Below are 24,012 nucleotides of genomic sequence, written 5' to 3'. Positions count from 1 at the left end.
TTGTTTATCAGCATGAATCAACCCACAAAAATTATTGTTTCTTGATAAAAAAATTGATATCTGAAATTTTGTGATTCCACCCGAAATAATTTGACGATTATCTGTGATGCTTTTTTCAGAAATTTGATTGAAAATTTATCACAAACATCGATAAATTGAGTTATTTCACTTATAATTCGCAATCCACATTACCAGAGTCAAAATAAAGCTTTTGAAATCCTATCGCAATGATATCAAAATAAGTTTAAAAATGATAAAAATTCTTAAATCAGTAGTTTTGAAGATAGATGCTTAGATTAAGTGAAATTGAACATTTTTCTGTGATTTCGACAACCTTGCTCAACATCTGAATGCAATGATCCAATACAGAACTTCAATTTAAACAAACGAGTTTTTTAACGATTGTAGGAAAAAAAAACTAGGCTATGAGGACAAGTTTTAATGGGTAGAAAAAAAATCACAGAAAGTCAAAAAAAGTGATTTAACATACAACGCTAAGAAGACTTTGATTTCTTTAAAAATATATTTATCACACTCTTAGTTATCACTGTGGTAGCTCCAAAAGATTTTTAAATGGAAGTGATGACGAATAGTATCATCGGTTTAAACAAGAATGTTGTAAAAACGAATATACGCCAAGAAGTACTATTAAAAAATTGAGAAAATTTAAAAATGACAGAGATTAAGCGAGGTACCTTTTAAATATCGGGTATATAAAAAGCCGTGTTGAATTACTGTTTTTGAACTCGTGAATTTGTCTTATCTTTTCTTTTTCAGATTTGGTTTTGCCAAAAATTTGTAGCTTTAAAAAATGATGTGAAGTTCTGATAATTATCACAAAAAAAAATATCTTAAGTGCGGCCCGCCGACATGTTTTCAAATTTAAATTGGCCCGTTGGTTCAAAAGGTTGCTCACCCCTGCTCTAGAGGCAACCTAGTTTCGCTCGAAAAACGGACGGAGTCACCCTGAGAAGAAAGTCAGTTTTGCGAGAAGTTCACGAATACTCTCAACGTTGTTTTCAAAACATTAAACAGCTGTTTGTGGCTGAAAGCAAAACAGTTGAAATAATGAACGGAAAAATGATTATTGTCGCGATTTTGAACCTCTCAGTCAAGAAAAATCGTACTATCTGCTGTCCAGTGTAATCCGGACACGAAAAAAGGCAATCCGGATGTGAAGAACCGAGTAAAAAAACCCAGAAGGAAGAACAAATAGACAGCTGCATGTAAACATTGCGTTCATTCTCACGCACACCTACGTGTGGAATAACTCGGAAACCGAAAGTCGTTTTTTATTCGGACGGATGCAGAGCTAAATCCGGATTAAAAAAAAAGCCATTATTGATGTTTCAACACAAATTTCTTTTCCTCGTGAAAGAACATGACAAACTAAGATCATAAGCGTATAAGCATAATTTTGTTAAGTACTTTAGGTCTCCCAAAGATGCAATTTTGTGGGTGGTTTTTTAATTATGCAAGTACATTTTTCTAGGCTAGTTTAATAAAAGAAGCATATGATGCGTACATAAGTCAACAACATATAGAAAAACATGCTTACGCAAAGCGTTGACGATGACAGTTGGATTAGGATTTTTACCTCAACACACAGCTGGGGTAATAAGAGTGGCCCGCGTTACCCCACCCTCCACTACAAAATTTACAATTTTCCCATACAAACCTAAAAGTACAAATTTACTCATGTTATCGTTACCTAAGAATTCTGCAAAAAATCAAGGATGAGTTTTGGACAAAAACTAAGCTTTTTAGACCCCAGGGTTTGAGAAATTCAAAATGACCCCAAATCGACTCAGTCTAATAAGCCAGCCCATCTTTGCGAATCAATAGGAACAGACTAATTTTAACAGTTAAATAAAAAAACTTGAATTCGAGTTTCCGCTGAAGATAGCAACTTGATTGTTCAATTCTTTTCATGAAGCATGTTACCAAGTCAAGATAACTGTTTTTACTAGTAAACCAACCACTTTGCCTTCCAAAAGTTGTTTTTCAATTGCTCCCGAAATGGGAATGAATCTATGAGCCATGAAACGTTACAGTACCTGCACATTGAATTCTTTCTCCACCTCCTTGACGTAGGCCGTTTCGTTGTCTGGCGGCGTTTTTCCGGGAGCCAGAATGGGCAGCTCGAACGAGATGAGCAGCGGCGTCGAAATGCGTACCAATGCCCGAGCCTTCTCGACACCCTCCAAACTGCCGCACAGCGACACCTGGTTACTCTTTTCCGTTGGATTCGATCGGTTCGAATCGGGAAAGTGGATGTGGGTCGTCGTTTCCTCCATGATCCGCTTGATGTTGTTGCCCCCGCGACCAATTATGAATGAGTGGTCCGTGTAGGACACATCCATTTTCATTATGACGCGGCTTCCCTGGAAAAGGTACCGAGAAAGCAGCATTGCATTGTTAGAAAAAGCGTTCGCGCCCATAGATTTAATCTGTTTGTTCCGAGCAAACATCCACGCAATCACTTACCCGAGAGTCTAAACGGGCCATTACCCGGTCCTTGGCTTTCATCACATCCGGCATTTTGCCCACAATTCGGATATGTGGATCTTTCTTCGTTTTTGCTCCGATCTTGAGGCGACAGGGCCAGCTTACGTAGGTGTTTGTTTCCTTCATGATCTGTAAACCGAATATGAGAGAGGAGTTTACAGATTAGCTTTGAAAATTGCACGAGCATCTGTTTACGCTGTGAGCTACTTACAGTCGTGAAGAATTCCTCTGCGCTATTCATTCCTTCTGAATACGTTTCAACTGAAAATATAAACAAACAATGTCACTGAATGTGTAGGAAAACGAGGAAAAGTGGAAACATTTTCGAAGAAGGCCATGCCAAATGAAATAGAAAGAAAGCTTTTGACAAACTGTTTCGACCTTTCAAAAATTTAATGTTATCTGAGTGGCTTCGCTTGGCATGGCGGCACAATGCCAATAATTGGAAAAAAATTGCATATTTTATTAACTTGTAAAAAACAACTGCGATTTATGGATAAATACTTTCATACATTGGTATGTATATTAGACCGCTGCAAAAATTGACTTTTAGCTCCCATATGTTTTGGATGCCACCAATCATCAGTATAAAATTTGAGATGATTTGGTTGATTCCTGAATTAGTACAACGTGATTCAATTTTGTATGGAAATTTGATTGAAAAAGAAATTTTTGCATATTATAATATTCGACCAGACCGCACTGAGCGCCATGAGAAAATTTTGAAACATCAGAAGTTGGATCTGGTGTAATTATTATTGAAGATCGAAAAAGCGATTATTATTGACCAAAATCAATTCCTCGGATAATAAACTAACGGTTCTGGTTTATAAAAATCAAAAATTTTACCTGTAGATGAAAATATTTGCCCATAAAGTTAAAGTGTCTCGGAAAAATCCTGTTATGAAATTTGTGTTTAATTATTGGTTTTGCCTATTCTTAAGCGTCATTTCTTGCTAAAATGATAAGAAGCAAAGTTTTTCATGGAAATAGTATTGAACATTTTAAAAAAATCTAAATCCATAGAAAAGAAATAAAGAATGGCAAGCTTTGCTTGCAAAAAATGTCAATAATTACATGAAGAAATTTGACAAAGTTATATCCATCAACTAATTCATTGGCTTTCTAAAGCAGTTTTTTTGCGATTTTTTATTTCCATACAACAATTTAGCATCTTCGAAATAAGCAGTCAAAATCGCTAAATTTAAAAAATACATTTAGTTTTACATCCCATACATTTTTGAGGTATGAGTTTGGTTTGGTGATTTGTTCACATGAAATGTACTGCAAGAATAAAAAAATATTAAAAATACAAAGTTTGCATTTTGCCGCAAGTTGTCATCTAACACGCTATGAATACATTTCATTTATTGCGTATGAATGACAATTTTAGGCTTAAATACAATGTTTAGACCTCAACAACTTTTTTTATTCAAGTCCATTCTTGTTGCCGTCTTGAAGAAAAATGTTTGTCTTGATTAAAATAATGTAAAGCCAACATTAGTAAGCCATCAATTGATTATAAAATAATAATTAATGAAAACCAGGTTTCAAAACTAATTCAGAACACAATTGGCCTTATGATGATTTCCTCAAATCATCTATTTTTTTGCAAATATTTCAATTTTCAAGTATGTATTGTTAAAATCGATTTTGATAATGTAAATAAAAATAGCCCAAATTGAGATATAAGGATAATAAAGATTAAATCGTGAAAAACATTTTATACGGTTATACAAACAACATACTTTGTTCAGCAAAGTTTAAGTGCACAAAAATCCGCACCTTATGATGACATGGGCTAAAAAAATTTTTTACGCTGGGAACATGTTTTGGTTAGCTGAATTAAAATTTTTTTTTGAAAATAATTAGCTTGCTCATTTTAAATCTTGATACCAATTTTGTTAATTTTATTTTTTACGTGTAGTTTTAAAATGAAACAAGGTTTAAAAATATAGGATATATAAGTTTTGTAAAAATTTTAGGACCCAGATTTTTTTTTAAATTGAATCTTTGAAAAGTTCACTTCTTTCAAAGATCACATTTGCAGAACCTCTAAACATGATTTTTTAGTTGATCCCACACAAATGTTTGTACTCCACACCCAAATCTATCATTTGGAGGTTGAGCTCGCAGATTGCCAGACAATATGCAATTTTGGGACTCCCTAATGTTCATATGTGTATCCTTATAAACTTTGGAACACACATGTTGCATTTTAAAAAATAACTTTGTTCTCATAAGACGTACATAATAAAAATAAACAATTTGAGCTCTTGAGTTCAATTTTACTGATGGAATAAATTTTACACAACTTAGCTACAAAGTTGTGCAAAATCAAATCCATTTATGAATCTTTTAACTGTCTACAAAAGTTAAGAGGTTACGATAAAATTATAAAAATATTTTTTTACCCACCAACATTCACTTTTCCAGGGTTATTTTTTGACAATATTTTTTTTTACTTTATGAAGTAATTTTATTAGAAAAATTGCTCGATAATTCGACGCTGTTGGGACAAGGATGTCATCGATAGGGACAGGGGATCCAAAATCGATCCGTCAAATTTGTCAAAAACGCGATGTTCATTTTCAAGTTGATAAATCCATGAAAGTAAAAAATTAAAAAGATAAGTCAACTGTAAAAAGTAAAGATGCAAAACAAATTAAATAAAAATGCGACTGTCTTAATACGTTGCTGAGCTTTAAGATGAAATTTTAAACAATCATTTGACTAAATGAAATCGTCAACTGAAAGAAGGTTTTTTTTTAGAAAATATTTGAAAAAAAGTAACGATTTCGAAAAAAAAACTCATTACGGGGAGAAACTTTTTCTGAACAAAATTTGCAGATTGAAGTCTTTTGTATTTTTGACAGCGTATTATTTCATATTCATATGCTAAAAAATTCATGAAAAAATCAGTGATTATTCGAAAAAGAAAATTAAAAGTGAAATGAGGAATAAAACTGCATATTTCACTAATTTTATCGAAACACGTCAGCAATGTTAAAATTGTTTTCCAAACTTCCAAATAAAAACAAGTTTAAATGAAGCTTGCTCAAAAAATTTAGCCCGAATTGATTTTTTTTTCTACGCATGAACCCAGAAAAATACAGACTTGTTTCTTTCAATATTATGGTCACCAGTCCGTAGTTTGTTTACTTGTTCAATTTACTTCGAAAAACCGTGTATGCCCGAAAAAATCTGGAAAATCTTGAATATCTACCCACAGCATTCAATACATCACGTTTTTTTATTTATTGAAAATAAGGAGTTCCCAGCAAATGCAGCATTATGATTTGAGTATGAAATATTTTATTTACATCAAATGAAATGTTCAGGCCTTTATGGAGACTGTAATTACTTTTTTATTAGCATTGTCGAGATTTGAACAAATAAAAGTAAATATTTATAAGCTTTTGAATGAAGACTTGCAGCTCAGAATGTATAGGAACAACAAAAAAACATCTTCCATTTTAATGAAGTTCGAATATCATACGAATACCCATAACAACCTAACCCACAAATTAAAAAAAAAGAGTTTACTGTTGCTTTGAAAATGTGGCATTAAAAAGTTCATATATTACTCTAACGATTGAGATATTGGAATAATTATTATTATCATAATTTTTTCGTTTGAGAAATTATTTAAATGATGAAAAAAGGATCTTGAGTTGAAGTCACAATTTCGCCATATATCATGCACATGGTTATTTAGACACGAGGAATTTTTTATGAAAAGTAAAAGTTCACATAGTAATAAAACTATGCCGTAGTAGTGCTAAGATTTCGGGTAGAAAATAATAAATCGTAGTAGAAAATACTAGATCGTGGTCACAGTAAAATTATCATGATCCAGTATTTGAAAAACCCATTCATTTTTTCCCGTGTACAAACATGACTCTTAAAACCAAATTTTTTTTCAATTATCGTTTACGTTTACGTACGTACCAATCACTTGAGAAACAAAAGAGATATTGCCTGTGATATTGCGATTTTAGTCAGGAGTGTAATTTTTTTTTCTCCAAAAACTAGTACGGATAAAGAAAATCTGGGACACATTAGGGTTTATAGACCACTGCACTATGGGGCAGCTCCATACATTGAGGTGGAAAAAAAGTATTATTTGGTGTTTTGGACTCTTTTATAAATTTTGAAAAATTTGAAAATTAAAATTAATATTTAACCATATTTTCGATAAATTCTTACACAAATTGTTTTAAAACAACTTGTAAAGTAGGATGATAGGTTCAATTTGCGACCCTACTTTTTATTTCTTTTAATGGCCGTTTATTGCACAAATTAATGATTTAATGATGAATATTATCAAAACATTTTATGAAACTCATGAGAAAAATATGTAAAACGATTGATTAAACATGAAAAAAGAGTTTTTTTTTTGGCAAACCAGCAATTAAAATTTTGAATTTATACTCATTCATGTATGAAAATTTCCCTTTTGCATGGTATTTTCAGCTTCATTTGACTTTAACTCTAAAACGGTGCTTTCAGGTGCCTGGAAACCCTTTCATTGTATTTTAAGGACCTAAAGCAAGTTCTTAAAGTGAAAATAATAATGAGCATATATATAATAATGGGAGGCTTTTTTGACAAGCTTATTTACTCATTATTATCAAAGTTTCAAACGGTTCAAATGAAAGATTTTAATTTAAGCTTCCATATAGTGTACTTGAAATTTATAAATTCATTTTTCTAAAGTCTGATGTCATTTAGTATCCAAGATAATGAGTTCAAAAACTGGGGATTCCTAAGTCAAATATTAAGTTATAAAGTAGTAAAAATAAAAAAAAGCGATTCGATAAAGTTCAGTTTTCGAATTTTTGCCGAAGCAAATCCCAAAGTGAATTATAGAAGATATTTTCCCCTATCCAACGCACTATCACTAAATCCATGGTTTTTTTTAGATTTGTGAAGATTTCCTTACACATTTCCCAACAACATTTTTGAGCTAACATGAGTTAAAAAAATTTCAAAAAAAAAAATTACTCAAAACTTTTGAAATAAATGATTTTCAATAAAAAAGTTTTGGCAGAAATACTGATTTTTGACGGAAATTCGAAAACAAGCAATAAACATTATCAACACTTAGCCTTAAAATAAACTGGCTCTCAGCCACACTAAAAATCAATTGCTCTGATTAAACAGCTCGATCCTGCGCTCATTCTTCAATTTAAATCTTTTTCAAAAAGAGAAAATGACTTTAAGTTTGGCGAAAGAGCCTTTCCAGACATCCAGGACGAGGTCTCATTTTCTGTCTTTGTGGTGCTATGATGAATGCAGGGGGTCTTGATTTTGAGCAGGGGTAGGAATTTTAAATCAAATCAATAGTTTTATGATTTACTTACTTACTTACTGATAATATAAACTGTGTAAATATAAATGTGTCAAAAGTAGGAATTCTTAAATGGGTACAAAAAAATGTATAATAATATTGCCTTAAGCAAACTGCTAATGAAATATCTTTTTTCGATTGGCACGGTTCAAACCAATACACAGTGATCCAAGGCGGAGTTTTATCGTTACAAAATAAATACAAAGATATTTTCAGATATAGAGAAATAATATTTTGAGCAAAAATGCTTATCAAACCATGCGCTTTGATAATTCATCATAAATCAAATGTCAGGTCTTGTCCTTTTTGCATGTTTTACACAAGAAACACTTTTTCCAGTGAACTGATAGAGCCAAACTGTCCTCAACAAAGTTGTAGCCAACAGTTGTTGAAGCAACATTGCCGAGGACATCATAAACATACGACGTTTCGTTAGCGAGATGTGATTTTTTAAAAGTTGGGGTTGTATCGTAAATACCAGAATTTAGGCTCTAATATTGGTGAAGAACTCTCACAAGAAATGTAAGAATTTTCTCTCTTTTGATGAGCAGTTTTGCTGAAGATATCAGTAGTCTAGTTCTTCTAGTATCTTCGTTATTAATTTTTCCACGATACAGTTCCGTCCAAAACCACTGTGCAATGATAGTAACATACCAAAGCTTAATAAGTTTAAATGTTTTAGTTGCTGCGCTGTACACTTCTCTTTCCTTTTTTATCCCCGGGACTGTAGATGAAAAAGAAACAGGATTGTAAAAAAAAATCTACGGTCACATCTCTTTAAAAAAAATCAAAATGTGTTACAAACGCTAAGCTATAAGTTGCATCCTACATCATTGAAGGGGCTCTCCTGTTTTTAGTATTATTCATGAGAACATAATTCAGAAAAGTTTCTATTGTTTGATGCAGAGAAATATTTTTAGCACAAATATTCAAGCCATTAGGTACTTGGTTTCAACTGCAGGTATCGCAATCGTATCGACTTAGGTATTTCTTATTTAACGTTATCAATGATAAGCGTTCGCATCTATGACACCTTCAATGCATCCAATAAACAAGATAAATCTTTCCACTACACACTATCCTACTTACTTTTTATCATGTCTTCCAGCTTTTGACGATCCACTTTGAAGCGTTCGACATGCAAATCGTCCGTGTTGGCCACGCCCAGCTGGGCCGCTATCAGCCTCAAGTCCCCCCAATCGCTCTCCACGGACGAGATCTCACTTCCGGTCGTCTCACTCGGTGGTCCGCCATTGATGAAGATGTGCTTGTTGAACGGTGGACAAGATGTCATCATTTTTTTTTGTTTTTCGTTCGTTGTTATGTTGCTGTCGACGTCCTCGTCACCTGTTCCTCTGGGTGTTCTGTCGTTCGGAAAACCACGGATGCAATTTTTTATTTTTTCCTCAACGGTTTTTTTCCTTCAACCCCGTTCTGTCGAATGGACAATGGATGTTTTTTTATGCCTGTTCTAATGATCCCTCGCTTCCGGGAAGGTGACAATGCGTTGATGGGAATTTCCCGCTTGCAGCCGATGAAGGGTAGGATGGATGCTGTTCTATGTGCTATCCTCTAGATTGGCACTGGTCAATGGATGACGGACTGCGCTGTTGGGTATTGGAAACCTGAATCACCGGGATCGTTTGCTGAGACCTGTAACGAATGGAAGAAACAATGTGGATAGGCATTTAATAAAAAAAATTGCAACATGATCGGCCATTGTCCGCGTGAAGTAAATTGTGAGAATAAATTGCACTTTTTTGCTACAAGGTGTAATAGATGTTATCTCGTAAATAACATGGTTGAAACCATTATTAGATCTGCATCGTTCTATATTCTCATGCATGTCTACAACGTTTCAAAATATAAGTGACGAGTATATTTCGAAAATTGGACCTGTAAAATCAATTTGAAAAAAGAAAAATACAGCTCAAATAAGCTTTATTTAAATCATGAAATTCACCCCCCCCCCCTCTATGAAGTTTTTTTCCAAGTAAAATTTTCACCGTGGCATCGGGAAATTACTTGATCTTAAAACGTGTTTAAAAATAAGTGTTAACAAATAAATCAGAAATTTGGCACGCCTCCACCGGAATTTAGTCTTAAATTACTCTGGGCTTAAGACATTTCATTTTACGACACTATATGACGATCACGATTCGATACTAATGTCTTATTGTAAATTTCTATTTGCAATTTAATTAACCTTTTGTATAAACCCTTTAAACAGCGCCGATTGACCGAAGCATAGGGCTGAGATAAAAGATCGGCACTGCTGGTGACATTAAGATGAATAATGAATTACAAATATTATTTTCCATCATGATAAATTTTTAACCTAATCTGTCATTTAATTTAGAATTCATTTTTTTAAATCTGTGTCTTGAGAATATTCATTCCCAATTTTAAAACTAGACTGCTTACAATTTATTTTGAAGCAAATTTTTAGTTCAGATTCAGAAACATCATTTTGAAAATACTACCAATAACTTACCGAAAATATCATTGATATGAAACTTTCAATGTGTTTTTTTGGAAGATTTATTCATCAGTAAAATTTATTATTATTGAGTTTTTGTGATAATTATGAGTAAGAAAATGATGTAAGAAATCCATTTGCATATTCATTGTGTATTTTTGGTATTGTTGTTATTTTAAGTTAAGGGGGGGGGGGGGGGGCTTAGGGTCTAACGGGTAAAAAAAACACTATTTTCACGATTTTTTTCTATAGCTATCGGTCGAACAAATGTATTCAAATTTTTTGCATTATACAAAGCATTGTTAAAAGAACGTTTAGAGATTTTTTCGTAGAAAAATATTGAAAAATAAGCCGATGACGGAGCATTTTCGAGGATGCCTTTTAGAAAACAGGATTTGCGGTGGACACTGTATCTCAGCACAGAATCATCTGAAGTCAAAAAATCACAGCAAAATATTTTTAATAGATGTTTTTCTGGACATTTTTATTTAACTTAATAAATTTTTAATGAAATTTTTGTGGCTGTTTGAAGCAAAAACTACGATTTTTCACGAAAAAATGTGCCATTTTTTATCTGTAAAATCTCCCCAAAGTAAAAAAAAAAAGAAAATCGTTGGGGTTCGGTATTTTATATGTAGAAAATATGTTCCAAATTTGAAAAGAATCGGTGAAGTAGTTTTCAAATGACGATGTCCACGGACTTTAAAAATGTGCTTTCGAGAAAAACGCGTTTGAAGTTTCTGCTCTTGCTTTCTTGCAGTATTAGATAGGAGGAGATAAAGGCCTATAATTTCTACAGTTTTGCTTCAATTGACTTGAAAATTTGACACAACATTCTTGAAATGTTTTACAATAAGAAAATGAAAAAAATTAAAAAATCGATTTTTTGAAAGTGTTAGACCCTACCCCCCCCCCCTTAAAATTGAATTTCAAACCCCCCCCCCGCCCCCCATGGACGGGTCCTTCGGACGGGCCTGCCCCTTTGGCTTCAAGGGCCTCATTCAATGATAACAAAATGATAATGATATAGTTTCTTACATCTTAAGATAGTTTGTTTAAGTTGTTGATTCTCATAGAAAATTTAAAAATCAAGCAATAGTTGTACAAATTTTAACATTTTTCGATGCTAGAATAAACTTTACCCAGTACGACCGATTGGCTTAATGATATCACCTACAAACTAAATACTGATTTTATTATCCTAAACCAACACTGTTGGTGTAAAAATATTTTTCGGATTATCTCAATTTTTTATATAAATATTTTTGTAATTCAATTATCAGTCTGGGCTTAAATAAATCAAAATGCAAATTAAAGATTCATCGTTTTAAATCTCATTAACATTTCCATTTTATTCCTAAATATATGCAACATCATTATCTTTTTTCTTTAAAAACATATTTGACAAAAAAAAAATTAAAAAGTTAATTTTAACAATATTGGTGCAATTAATTGCAATAATTGGTGCTGTATGACATCACAAATTTTGAAAAAAAAAATTCAAACGTTTTATTTGATTTTTCATTAAAAACTAAGTAGAGTGAAATTTGCTTGTTTTTGTAAAATTAAAAATAACTGGTGAAACCAATAATTTTTCAGACTTCGTCAATTTGATGCCCCATCATCATCAAAGCTTTTGATGCCCCTGTTGACGGTATACATTTACATTTTTCGATGAAGCCATTGAAGTTGAGGCTTGGATGCAAGATATAAATAAAAGGTATTCGGATCAAAAAGTGGTTAACTTAAATTCGCCGTATTTTTTCTAATCATTCATTCAAATATTTCAGTTCCCTTATTGTATAGGTGGGTATTTGTATAAAAAGATACAGATACTGATTTCTATACAGATTTTTAAACATAAATACAGATTTATACAGATTTTTTTTATAAATTCAAAATCGATTGTTGACGAGCCAGTTTTCATGGGCTAACTGAGTTTAATTTTTTTTAAACCTTTATCGTACTATAGTATACCGCTAATACTGTTTTGTTTGCCAAATCATTTAGGGTAACGGACATTTTTTGGACCACCTTGTCTAACTCTCTTATAAAGAAACTAATCATGAAATTTTTAACAAATGTATCATCTAATGCAATGCACGTATTTTTTTTCATAATTAGTTGCTTTATAAGAAAGCTATACAAGGTTGTCCAAAATAAGTGCGTTACTCTACACTCTGTTTACTGTGGCCTTGGTATACCTGATTTTTTTTTTCAAAATGATTTATTAAGACCTTTTACTTCTACAAGCAAGCTTTTGTGACGGATATAATCATGTAGTTATCATGTATACTAGGTAAGTAGGAAGGGAGTATCAATAGTCTTTTTTTCTCAACAGTAAGCAAAGATTAAATGTTTGTCTTTTTGATGGTGAATGATAGGCCCCCAAAAAGAGTTCACATATTTCGATAATTAAATTCATATAACATCTATTCTCTTCTGTTTTTAATCTATAATTAAGGGTGATTTTCAAAATTATCACTTTAAGATATATTGAATAAGAACAAAAATCATTCAAAAAATTTGTGCGTTTTATAGAAAAACTATAGAACATGACAACGATTTTTAATTTTTTTTTTCATTTCAATGATCAACCTTTTCGAAGACCGCGAGTAATTTTGACTACTGAGCAGGGCCGTATTAAGCCATCGGGGGGCCCAGGGCAATTTTTCTCGGGGGGCCCCTATAATTCGATTTTTTTTTTGCTACCCAGAAAATAAAAAACCTTTTCAACGTGTAAAAAACCGAGAGATGAGTTCAGTATACTATTTTCGAATAGCCATGTTTTTTGCGTAGAAAATAGTTTATGGTATCTTCAAATAAAAATTCGTAATCAATCACGTGCAAACATTTCGGAAGAGTTTAGAAATTTTTTAGAAATGAAAACTCTGATTTAACGAGAAAAGCCAAAATAATTCTCATTTTTTTAAGCCCTTATCACCAACTAAAATTCTCTATTTTAAAAAATGTCCGGTTAGATATTTAAAATGATTTTCATATCATCTTTGATCGTTTGGTTTGTGCTTATTCGAGAAATATTTACCTAATTAGGAAGTATCATGAAGATTTGAAACATAGAAAACATATTTTAAAAAAAAAATAAACATATAATTCCACATTCCATAGAGCCACAGATATAAGAGTTTAAGAATTCAAAATTTTAATTCGCGTCATATTCAGAACCGAAGTTTAGTGTCTCAAATCTAAATCACAATTTCAAATCAAGTTTTGAGAAACAAATTATGAATAAAATTTAAAAAAAAAAAGAGCTACAAAGTTACAATCAAAGCAAAAGCAGAAATTGCACGAAATGTGAATTTCAATTCTATGTCTTTGAAACACAAATAAATCTGTTCATGAGATGTTTTTGAATATGATTCTCTTCAGATAAAAAATTTAAAAAAAAATATTCTAAATGTGACGAAAGTTTCATCTGACGCCCTCAAGGGGGTCACGGTGTATTTCGTAGAAAGACTTAAAGAAAAAAAATACAGTGACGCTAATTTTTGCATGGGCAGAAAGTAGAGCTTTTTCCGGTTCATTTTCACCAAAAACTAAAATATTTTGTCGGTGACCCCCCATACAAAATAGTTTTTTGAAAATTTTCTTTTTAAATTCTTTAAAAAAATAAATATAATTTAGTTGTTTTATAATTTCAGAGGTGCTTATTATCTTAGTTTTAACTTTCAATACTTTTAAATTGAACTCAATACTGTCATCAAAAACTTAGAAAAATTTCCAATTTTTTTTAAACTAGTTACAGAGCCGTTTAACTTAAAAAATGCTTAAGAAGTATCTTCTATTCCTAAAATTTAAAAATTGGCTGGCAAATCCTGTCAGCAATCTGAGAGGGTTAAATTATCTGAAATTATAAGAGTTATCCAGAATAATATGAATCCATTTGAATCCATTATCAATCCATCTTTATATTTTCTGATTGTGGCAGCACTGCAAGGAATTCTATTAAAAAAAACTCAATCATTAAGAAAATCCGTAAAGGCTAGGAACCGCAATAACTTTTTTATGATAACGCTTATCGTGATGCGATCTAGAGTAGAAACGTTTGCCATAATTTAAGTTTTGAAAAATATAATAAGATAATGAATATTTAAAAGTAAACGATGCGATTTTTGATGAGATATCAGTTTTTAAACTTCTCCTGAGTTAAATGTCTCAAAATTCCATTTTCACTTCAGACTCAATGCAAATCGCTGCAGCAGTTCAGTCTAGCTTAAATTTAGCTTGTTACTGTTTTTTGATACAATGATAATTATAAGCATGGAGTTTCCTTTAACTTTTTTATTTATATTATTTTCTAGTCGAATTTTTGCTACCCTGCTGTACTCTGTGATTCTTCCATTTTATTCAATGGTAAGGGTCAATAATCTTAGCTTCTGCGGTTTCCAACCGACTATATACTTTTTAATAATCTCTTGAATTCTTTTTTTTTTAAATTGAATTGGATAGTTTTTTGAAAAAAAAATTATTTGATGGGAAAATCTAGTCTAAAACTGTGATAAATTTAAAAAAAAATCCCAAAATAATGGATTTAATCTTTCTATCGATCTTTAATTTACAAAAATAAACAGTACTTTTGGCAGAAGTGGATTGCAAATGATCGATAGCCTGCAGCGCGTAAGGTTCATCATATTTTGCTCATCCCTTACTTATATTAATTATTCAACTGAACACTGAAGTTCTTCTTTATTATTGAATAGAACCTTAATGAAGCATTAATGTCATAACATAACTTCTACACAATCATAACTTCTAAAATTTTATACCAATCATGGAAAAATTCGTTTTTCACCGTTTTCTTGATCATGAAATCGAAAATGTCAACAGTACTTGAATTCTTAAGCAAAAATAAAATTCAATTGCTTGATAGAAAATTTATTCTTCTTCAATATGAGAAAAAGAAATATATAATTTATGTTATGTAGCGGAAGATAAACGGATTTCAGTGCAAATACTTTAACTTTTAACTGTATTTTATTTTTATTCTGCTTAGATATGTTTAAATTTAATCTTAGGTAAACAAAATTCAAAAATGCCACAAACGAGTGGTATAATTATAAATTTTATTTTTGTTTTCTAGAGTGCGTATCCATATACATCAGAGCCTGCAAATATTGTAGAAATATTTCAAAAAGGAATTTTGAAAAAAGAAAAGATTTTCATATATTTTGTTGGAAACAAATCAAAAGCTGTAGGACTGTTCTTATTTATGTATCATAATTTTCTTTTACCCAGAATTAGTCACTAAGATTTACACATATGTCTAGTTACATTTGAATAACACCAATTTTAACAAGGATGTTCCAAATAATACAATTTTAAATAAAATGTTCATATAAAAATATGTTTTGCAGAAAATCCAATTCACTTATCCCCAGGCATTGAAATTTTTTATTGTTTCAGAATTTCAAAACTTGAATAAAAAAAAAATTTTCATCGAAAAAAGTTGCTATTTCATTGCACTGGAATAATTTCATAGATAAAAATGTCTAAATATGGACTAAAAATCTTCAAAAAAATAAAACGTATGGGGACTCACCGGCCAAATATTTTAATTTTACCTGGAAATGATTCTGGAAAGGCTAAATTTTCAATTTCTGAAAAAAATAGAGTTACTGTATTTTTTCTTTTAAACATCTTCTATAAACACACCGTGGGGTATTAGTGCAAAAATGATCGAAGAATTTGAGATGGAAATTCAATAAAGAAACCCTGTACTGCCGAAAGGCCCAATTTAAGCAACTACAGTTTTTTTTAAAGATTTTACTTTCAAAAATAGGGAGGGAAAAGGGTTTAGTATTTGTACACCAATGAAAATTTCAATAATAATGATTGTTGTTGAATTTTATCGACGTTTTTCGGCGAGTTTTACAAATTAATAACTGTTTTAAAATTATTTTAAATTTAATTATTTTTTTATATAAAACTAAGAGAAGACAACAATGCACAGTGGTCCAGACCAAACATTTAGCGAGACAAAATTAATAACACAAAATCGGTGCATTTTAGACACATCATTTGTTCTACAAAGTTACTTCATATAACAAGCGCTTTCTTTTAAAAAGGTGAGTTATTAGGACGTGTCAATACCGTGGAAATTCGTGATACTAATTTCTTTCGGTGAATAGATAGAGTTTAGAAATGTTCTATAAACCTATAGATTGTATCATTTGAAGAAACTTTACTGAACATACCAAAGTCGTACAATGAAACGGTATCGCTCTATGATTTTTTCAAGATTTAAAAAGTAGGGCGTGTCTAAAAAAACGGTTTTTTGCTAATAACTCTTTTAATAGATGCTCTACAAGTTTGATGTGTTCTAAACACTTTCTCAACACAACAAAACGCATCTTTTTCTCGAAGACTGTGCATGGCTATCTTATTGTCTTTTGAAGCTAGGAGCATTATCGTGTTAAAAATTATCAATTTTTGAGCTGCTTTATCTAGAATTGGGGCAAACGAAAAAATCTGCTTTTTGCTGCATAAACGAGGTTATAATACGAGTATTAGATACAGAAAAAACCGGAGATGCGTTTTTTGTTTAACTCGAGATTTTTAATTTTGAACATCTTATATTTTTAAGTTATTTCAAACCAAAAAGCACGTTTAAAATTTTCGTGCTTTAATGTTCATTGAATTCATATTCCGTTGATCGAATGAGATTATTTATGCTTTATTTGTTACCATTCTCAAATATTCCCTTTTATAAATATTGTAGCTAAAAATTATTTTTTTTATATAAAAAAATGCATATGTAAACAGACAACGAGATTCATGTAATTTTAATCCAGCATACGACCCCGTCATTTCCAAATTAACACAGACACTGACACACAAATGTAAACGAAAAACAAAACAAACTGAGCCAGAACAAATTAGTATGAACGAAAGCCAGTAATTTGTAAGTAAGAAATCAATGTAATTATATCATTAAATTGTAATTTTAAATATATTTCAGTGTCCACTGAAGAGAAGCGAACGCCAAAGAAGCTCGAAACGTCTGGACAACTGGTAAAAACAAGTTTTTAATTTGTAAAGCTCGTCGAAAAACGTCGATAAAATTCAACAACAATACATCGCGGCGATTAACCAACATTCATCAATAATAATGATTGAAAGGTGAAAAGTTGTTATAATACGCGGTATTAACTCGCTACGCTAGAATTGATTTGTAAAAACATCAAAATGAACGAAAAATTTATATAATTCATGTTTTATAGAGTTTATTTAGAAAATCACAAAATGAGAGATTTGGGAAGCACGCCGTGCATTATCTATATATATAAAAAGTAATTTCCGTTTGTTTGTTTGTATGTTTGTCTTTAATAGGCTCAGCTGCCTTAAGAGCTAGAGAGCTGAAATTTGGCATGGGTGCTCATTAGAACCAGGAATGATGAAAAATGTTTTTAGATTTTCGGATGACCCCTTTTGAAGGCGGTCGTCCATACAACAACGGTTTTATTCCCCCGAACCAATAGTCATGGCACCCATTTTTTGAACCGACTTTCGTTTCGGTTCGTTTCGTTGGCGGGATTATTTTCACCATCACTAAAGGCAGGCTATTAGAAACGACCATCCAGAGCTCACATGTACTGGGTAGCAAATCGAAGCTTGCTGAGCATTAAAAATTCGAAAGTGAAAATTTTGGCGGGTGTTTTTGTACCTTCTACTGTTAAAAGCACATGCTACCGGTACGAGATATTTGGAAACAATTATAAGCCTACATTTTGATTGAAAAATACAACTAGCCTGTTAGGAATATATTAACTAGAATAGTAGTGGCTTTCAAAGTGCTCTTTAAAGCTGCTGGGGGGCTTTAAAGGTCAACAATTTTTATATTTTTGGAATTCCTCAAAGAGAAAGAAAAATTTTTTAGATTCAAAGTTTATAAGTTCAAGGCTGCGATTTTAACGCTTCAATTGGAATATTAATGGGGGATTAGAAAATTGATAAGATAATAAAATTTGAGGTTTTGAGTTTTTTTATACAATTCGATTTCACTGACCAATTTCTAACGTTTGAGTGACCATTGATGACCAATGTGGTCGATTCTACCATCTATTAATGGGATGTTTGTGCCCATGAAAAAAAAAAACTCATAAAAAACCTTTTTCATAATATAAAAATGGTGTTTTCGAGATGATTTGTTTTCGATATCTTCAAAAAACTATTAGTAGAACTTCCAAAATTTAAGAAAAACTAATAATAAAACAGTGCGAAATTGAAAAGCGAAAAAAATACACACATGCAATTGAAAACATGCAAAGTGAGTTTCCAACATGCTCAACAAAATCATCCATATTAAAAAGTGGAATAATCTTCAACAGATATTTTCATTAAATAAGGGATGGAAAAGATAAAAAAAGCAGTTTAATCTTAGGAAGATAAAACTATTAGGCCACATCTATTCAAGCTTCCCAAGAAATTATGTTTGTAAAAAAATGAGGTATCAAATTCAAACTAAGGGGCCGGCTAAAGGGGTCCTCTATATAAAATTTTCAATATCTTAGTCATCTTGCCGTTTTTATACATCGGATTGGGTTGAAAATAGGCACAAAGGAGTTATTTGGGACAAACAATTGAATTCACTTATCCGATCAATCGATTTCAGGTATTGAATTCAGCATAAGGAGCCGGCAATGGGGTCGTCCATATTAACCTATCAATATTTTTTTAATATCGTCGTTATTATGCATCGGATTGGGATGAAAATTTGCAAACGGTAGTTTTCAGAGACGGACAATCGACTTCAGATATCAAAGATTGTATAAGAGGCCACCAAAAGGAGTTTAACTTTTTGTCAATAATTACGTTGACTCGAAATATTTACACGGTTTTTTTTCGGCACGGACAATCAATTTCTGATTTCAAATGAAGTAGCAGACAACAGAAGAGGTGTTCGTCAAATATTTTTGCAATTATTACTTTACAATTAATTCGGAAGTGCATCTGGAAAATATTTGGCTATTGACTTTCATACAAACTGTTCGTGACATATTCCAAGTTAAAAGCGAAACGGAGTTCGTATGGGATCAGCTAGTTTTAACATAAAATGGATCAAATATGCAGATTTCATATTGTTAAGTTTAAAAAAAAATAAATATCAAGTTTTAGAGTTGTTATGCGCAGTACATCGAAAAGCGTTATGCAAAAATCGATTAACCTCATATTTGGTCCTCAATATTTTTAAATTCTTTGATATAGTACCCAAATTGGTCTCCCTATCAGTGTCCTCAAAATAAATTTTTCATTTCCGATTAGAAATGAATGTAATTAAACAGGAAAGAGCAGTTATTAATTCAAAAACTTTCCAATGACTTTTCAGATAATCAGCTGTGGTCTGTAAAACCAAGCACATTGCTTGTTCAAATACAGACCCCGTTCGTTTTGGCAACATTCGATTTGGCATCATTCGATTTTGACAACATCCGATTTTGGCACATGTGCCAAAATCGAACGGTTTTTAGAAACAGCATAACCTTTTAGTTTTCGTTATAACAGGACCAATTTTATTCAGAAAAACATCATAAATACGTTTTTATGCTCTGAAATGGTGATAAAATTGAACAATAAAAACCAAAGATTTTTAAAAATTTTATAAAGTACTCAAGAATGACGAAAAGATGAAAAATTCAAAAAATTAAAAACTTAATTCAAATAAATGACTGAATATGACAAAAAACATCTGAAAAATGATGAAGAATGACAAAAACAGAAAATATGACAGAAAAAATACAAATATTATTAACAAAACAAGAAATATGCAAATTGCATCAAAAACATGATAAAAAAAATTTAATAATTACTACAAATGGTCGAAAATTTACTGAAAACAACGTTTTTATAAAAATCATAATTATTTTATAAAAATTACCTAAAAAACAAGATGAGAAAAAAACCGTTGGATTTTGGCAACATTTGATTTTGGCAACACAAAATGTACGGGCATGTTGCCAAAATGAGGTCTGTATGTGCTCTTAATCTATCTGAAATCATATCAATCAACAATTTTTCAATGCGACTTCAGCAACACGAGTTATGTTTGTTGCAGAACAACAATTTTTAAGACCTTTTTTTTTTTTACTCTAAGTTTGATTTCCGAAGACCACAAAAACATAACCCAAATTTTTAGAAAATTTTTGCAGACATTTGAAAATTTCAAAAAGATACAATTTATAAAAATCGGACAAGTATAATTGGATTTATATCCAAAACCATAATCCGGGTATACATGGCGAAAACCGGCTTATTGCCCTTTTTTGTTGGATGACTCTGGTAACCCTATTGAAAAATAAAAAATTAGCAATTTCTCATTTAAGGAAAAGTCGAAAAAATTCATGTATCTAGTTTTCACCGTTTCTGAGATATCGCATCAAGGTACAGTTCGGGTCATACAGACCCTAACCGCAAAGGAAGGTTAAATTATTTCAATGGTAGATCTTTGTATTCGATGGATTTTTGTGCTCGGCTATGTTATCAAGCAATACAGTTGTTTTCATGAATTTGTTATCTAATGTTTCTGTCTAGGAATCCTCGGTAATTGAACGATTTTTGTATTCGGACGCACTCTTCGGTTCCAACAGCGTCAGATTAACGAACGAGTACTGTATAAAATTCAGTTTCTATTTGTGTTCTTAAAACCACTTGAAAATAGAGTATACATAATAAGTATCAAAAAACTTCTCAGAATTTATAATCCGAATTATGGGGCTTGTGATATAGCTCAGTTGGCAATCAGTTGCCTTCTGTTCTGCCTTCTGTTCTGTTTTTTCAAGTTAAAAGTTTATAATAACAGTTCATGGTCAAATTTCAGATCAAGAATAAAGAAAAATCGTTTGAAAATTGAAATCCGAACAGAAAAAACAGTTCTAGAATTTCAGTAAGGCTGTTTATGAATCCTTTTTTCATTTTCAAACTCTTTTTTGGATAATAATCAGTGATCGTTCATTAAATGTAGACGACGTCTTTACGTTTGCATTTCAAGAAAATCATTAATATTAAAATTTTAATTTATAAAAATGAACAAGAACCATGCTATGCAAAAATGGTATGCTTTGATCTAAAAAATTAAACTTTATTTTAATAACTTTCACACAGCCTTCAGGATAGGTTAAATATTACAGTTCAATAAAGAGTTGATTTGAAGCAAACAAACTTTTTTATTCGTAAATTCACGAACAGTGACCCAAAAATCATGTAATTTTCCTTTGTTTTACATCAAAGAAAGCTTCAAAAACACGTGTTTATTCATGATTGCATAGTAAACTAGGTAAGATACCGACGCCACAAACCTGGTAAAATATCTTTTAATATATGAAATCATTAACTAGGAACCTTACGTCCTTCAAAGTTTTTTTCCGAGATTCACTTTTTAATCCAGGTTATCAAAAATCATGCACCGTATTTGATATGTTAAAGTTTGGAAATTTTAATTTCTATCTCATATGTTCTTTTCAATTATCTGTTTTTAGATTATATGGTGAGGCGGAAGTTGATCCTTCAAACCAATAGAACGCTGAATTCTTCCCTACATTCCTCGGAGCTTTTTTTGCTGCAAAGGACTGACCACAAGTAAAACCACACAATCATTTCTGATGCTGTACGTTTGTACGAACCTTTTAAAATTTCAGAATATTTTTAGATGTATCCTTTTCGGTTTCACTTTTGGAAATCTATATCACTTCCAAGAACAAATATTTTCTTCAACTAGAAAACGAAAGAGTTTTCTTATTGTTACTTTTCAACCAACTTTTTTTCAAGTCTGGTCAAGAGAGCAAACTTCTAATCTTCTAGTAACTATTCATGCACAATTCGCAAGCACTGTCCAGCTAATACTGAAGCACTTCTTCCTGTGCGGTAATCCGAAAGGGACAGAATTGCTTGCTATAAAGCCTTGAGTCGACCAAAACTCTGGGCGCCAAGATCTTCATCAGAAGCTCTGGGTATCTGTAGACGATGAGGTCGACGAACCGTGCGGGCGAAAAAAAACGGCGCGATATTTTTAGCACATCCAAAACAACTCGGCCGAGTTCGTTGACCTATGCGAAGAGGTCGACGAACTTCGGCAAAACAAACTCGTAGCTTTTGAGTTGTGGAAAGTGCATTCAGATCTGCTGATCGTTTGAGGACATCATGAAGTTGTGTAGGTTTCGATCGTTCTACAACTACTAGAAGGTTGAAATATGCACTTCTTTCAAATGCAATAATAAGAAAATGGACAAATTACACACACCGAGGAAAACTTACCGAGTTCTAGTGGATGACGATCACGTTCTAGAAAACTCCGTGTGCTGGAGTTCTTCCTCTTCTTGACAATCTCTTCACTCTACCAAGGTTTCCAACACGATCGTTGGATTTATGAATGTTTCAACCGAAAGTAGATTCGGTACGGCACATACAGAAGACACACTCACAATTTTTGTTGCAAAACTAGACCAATCGCAAACCGACGATCAAGACTCGTGTGTCACCGCCAGAGTTAATTTTAATGTTCCACGCATGCAAGATTTGGTTCACTTCACTAAAAATTAAAATCAACTCCAGCCACAAAAGCCTTCAGTTTGCTGCAACCGTCAATGTAATTAGCTCGAAGATCACTCGGATCGAAAAGAGTTTTGGGCTAATTTTTATGGACACAAAGCCACCCGCAGCTTGGAGGCGTCCTTTTGGGTCACACTACTTGGTTGTGGGTTAATTTTTATCGGTCACTTATCACGGAGCTGTGGAGAGATGCTCGACGATGGATCTGAGCAATGAGCTAGAAAAGAAGCAAAAATCATGATGGTTTACTACTTGAGGATACAAAAAGAGAAGGCCGTTTAGTAAACAACCTCTGAGTGTGATAGCAATTATAGTGCTATCATTTCCTGTTTTCAGCTTGACGTTTTAGAACTGAACGAAGGAGTACGTTCAAAGCGTTCACCGATCACTTGCCAATAGTATGTCAGTGGAGTTAAACCTGTGAACTACCGTCAAACGGGGCAACATGCGCTAGCAGGGTTAGATGCAACATTTGTATACCACAACACTTAAATATTCGATTTTTATTATAATAAAGTGTAATATACATAGTTATCATTTAATGGTAAAAAAATGATTAAAACATAGTTTCTCACATCTTGAGATAGTAATTTAAAGTTTTTGATTCTCATAGAAAATTTAAAAATCGAACAATCGATGTACACATTTTTACCTTTATCGATGCCGTAAAAACTCTTACCAGTATGACGGATTTTCTCAATGATACCACTTACAAACTTGAAATTGCTTTTACTTTCCTTTATCAACACAGTTGGTGTAAATATATTTTTTGAACAATTACCAATTTTTTTTTAAATAATTTTTTTTTTTATAATTCATTCAAATCCATTAAACGATGGTTAACTTATCTTGAGCTAAAATTTTGAATTCTGATTATAAGTTTTCAAATGAGTCCCTCAAAGTCAAAAGGGTATAACTGCCAATATTATCGGTTAAATATTGAGATTTGAGTAAATATTTCAAAACGTTTCTTCACATTTCAAACCACATATGATGATTTCTCCAGATTGATAGAATTTTTATATCTTTTACTATCAAAAGTAAAATAATATTTTAGAAAAATAAATTAAAAATGGGCACACGCGACAACTTTGATGTGTGTTATGTATGA

General features: G+C 31.8%; 1 protein-coding gene across 3 annotated transcripts in view; it reads right to left on the bottom strand.

The window, feature by feature from the left end:
* Positions 1-23,085, bottom strand: part of LOC129746148 (protein bicaudal C) — a 41,069-nt gene extending 17,984 nt beyond the window's left edge. For 2 of the 3 annotated variants that reach the window (XR_008737254.1, XM_055739657.1), the window contains exons 1-5: positions 22,608-23,085; positions 8,951-9,514; positions 2,720-2,769; positions 2,488-2,637; positions 2,058-2,384 (exon numbers count right to left, since the gene is read on the bottom strand). Coding sequence is in view for 2 of the 3 variants with exons in the window: in XM_055739657.1 (XP_055595632.1) it covers positions 2,058-2,384; positions 2,488-2,637; positions 2,720-2,769; positions 8,951-9,158 (735 nt within the window). In the remaining variant the exon portion in view is untranslated. Of the gene's footprint in view, positions 1-2,057; positions 2,385-2,487; positions 2,638-2,719; positions 2,770-8,950; positions 9,515-21,976; positions 22,156-22,607 lie in introns of those variants that run through there. The other variant, XM_055739658.1, reaches the window with a different exon arrangement.
* Between the last annotated feature and the right edge of the window lie 927 nt (positions 23,086-24,012).

The sequence above is a fragment of the Uranotaenia lowii genome, chromosome 2 (assembly GCF_029784155.1).
Source record: "Uranotaenia lowii strain MFRU-FL chromosome 2, ASM2978415v1, whole genome shotgun sequence".
Lineage (NCBI taxonomy): Eukaryota > Metazoa > Arthropoda > Insecta > Diptera > Culicidae > Uranotaenia > Uranotaenia lowii.
Note: the sequence above shows the minus strand (reverse complement) of the source record. Positions and strands in the feature narration are given on the sequence as shown.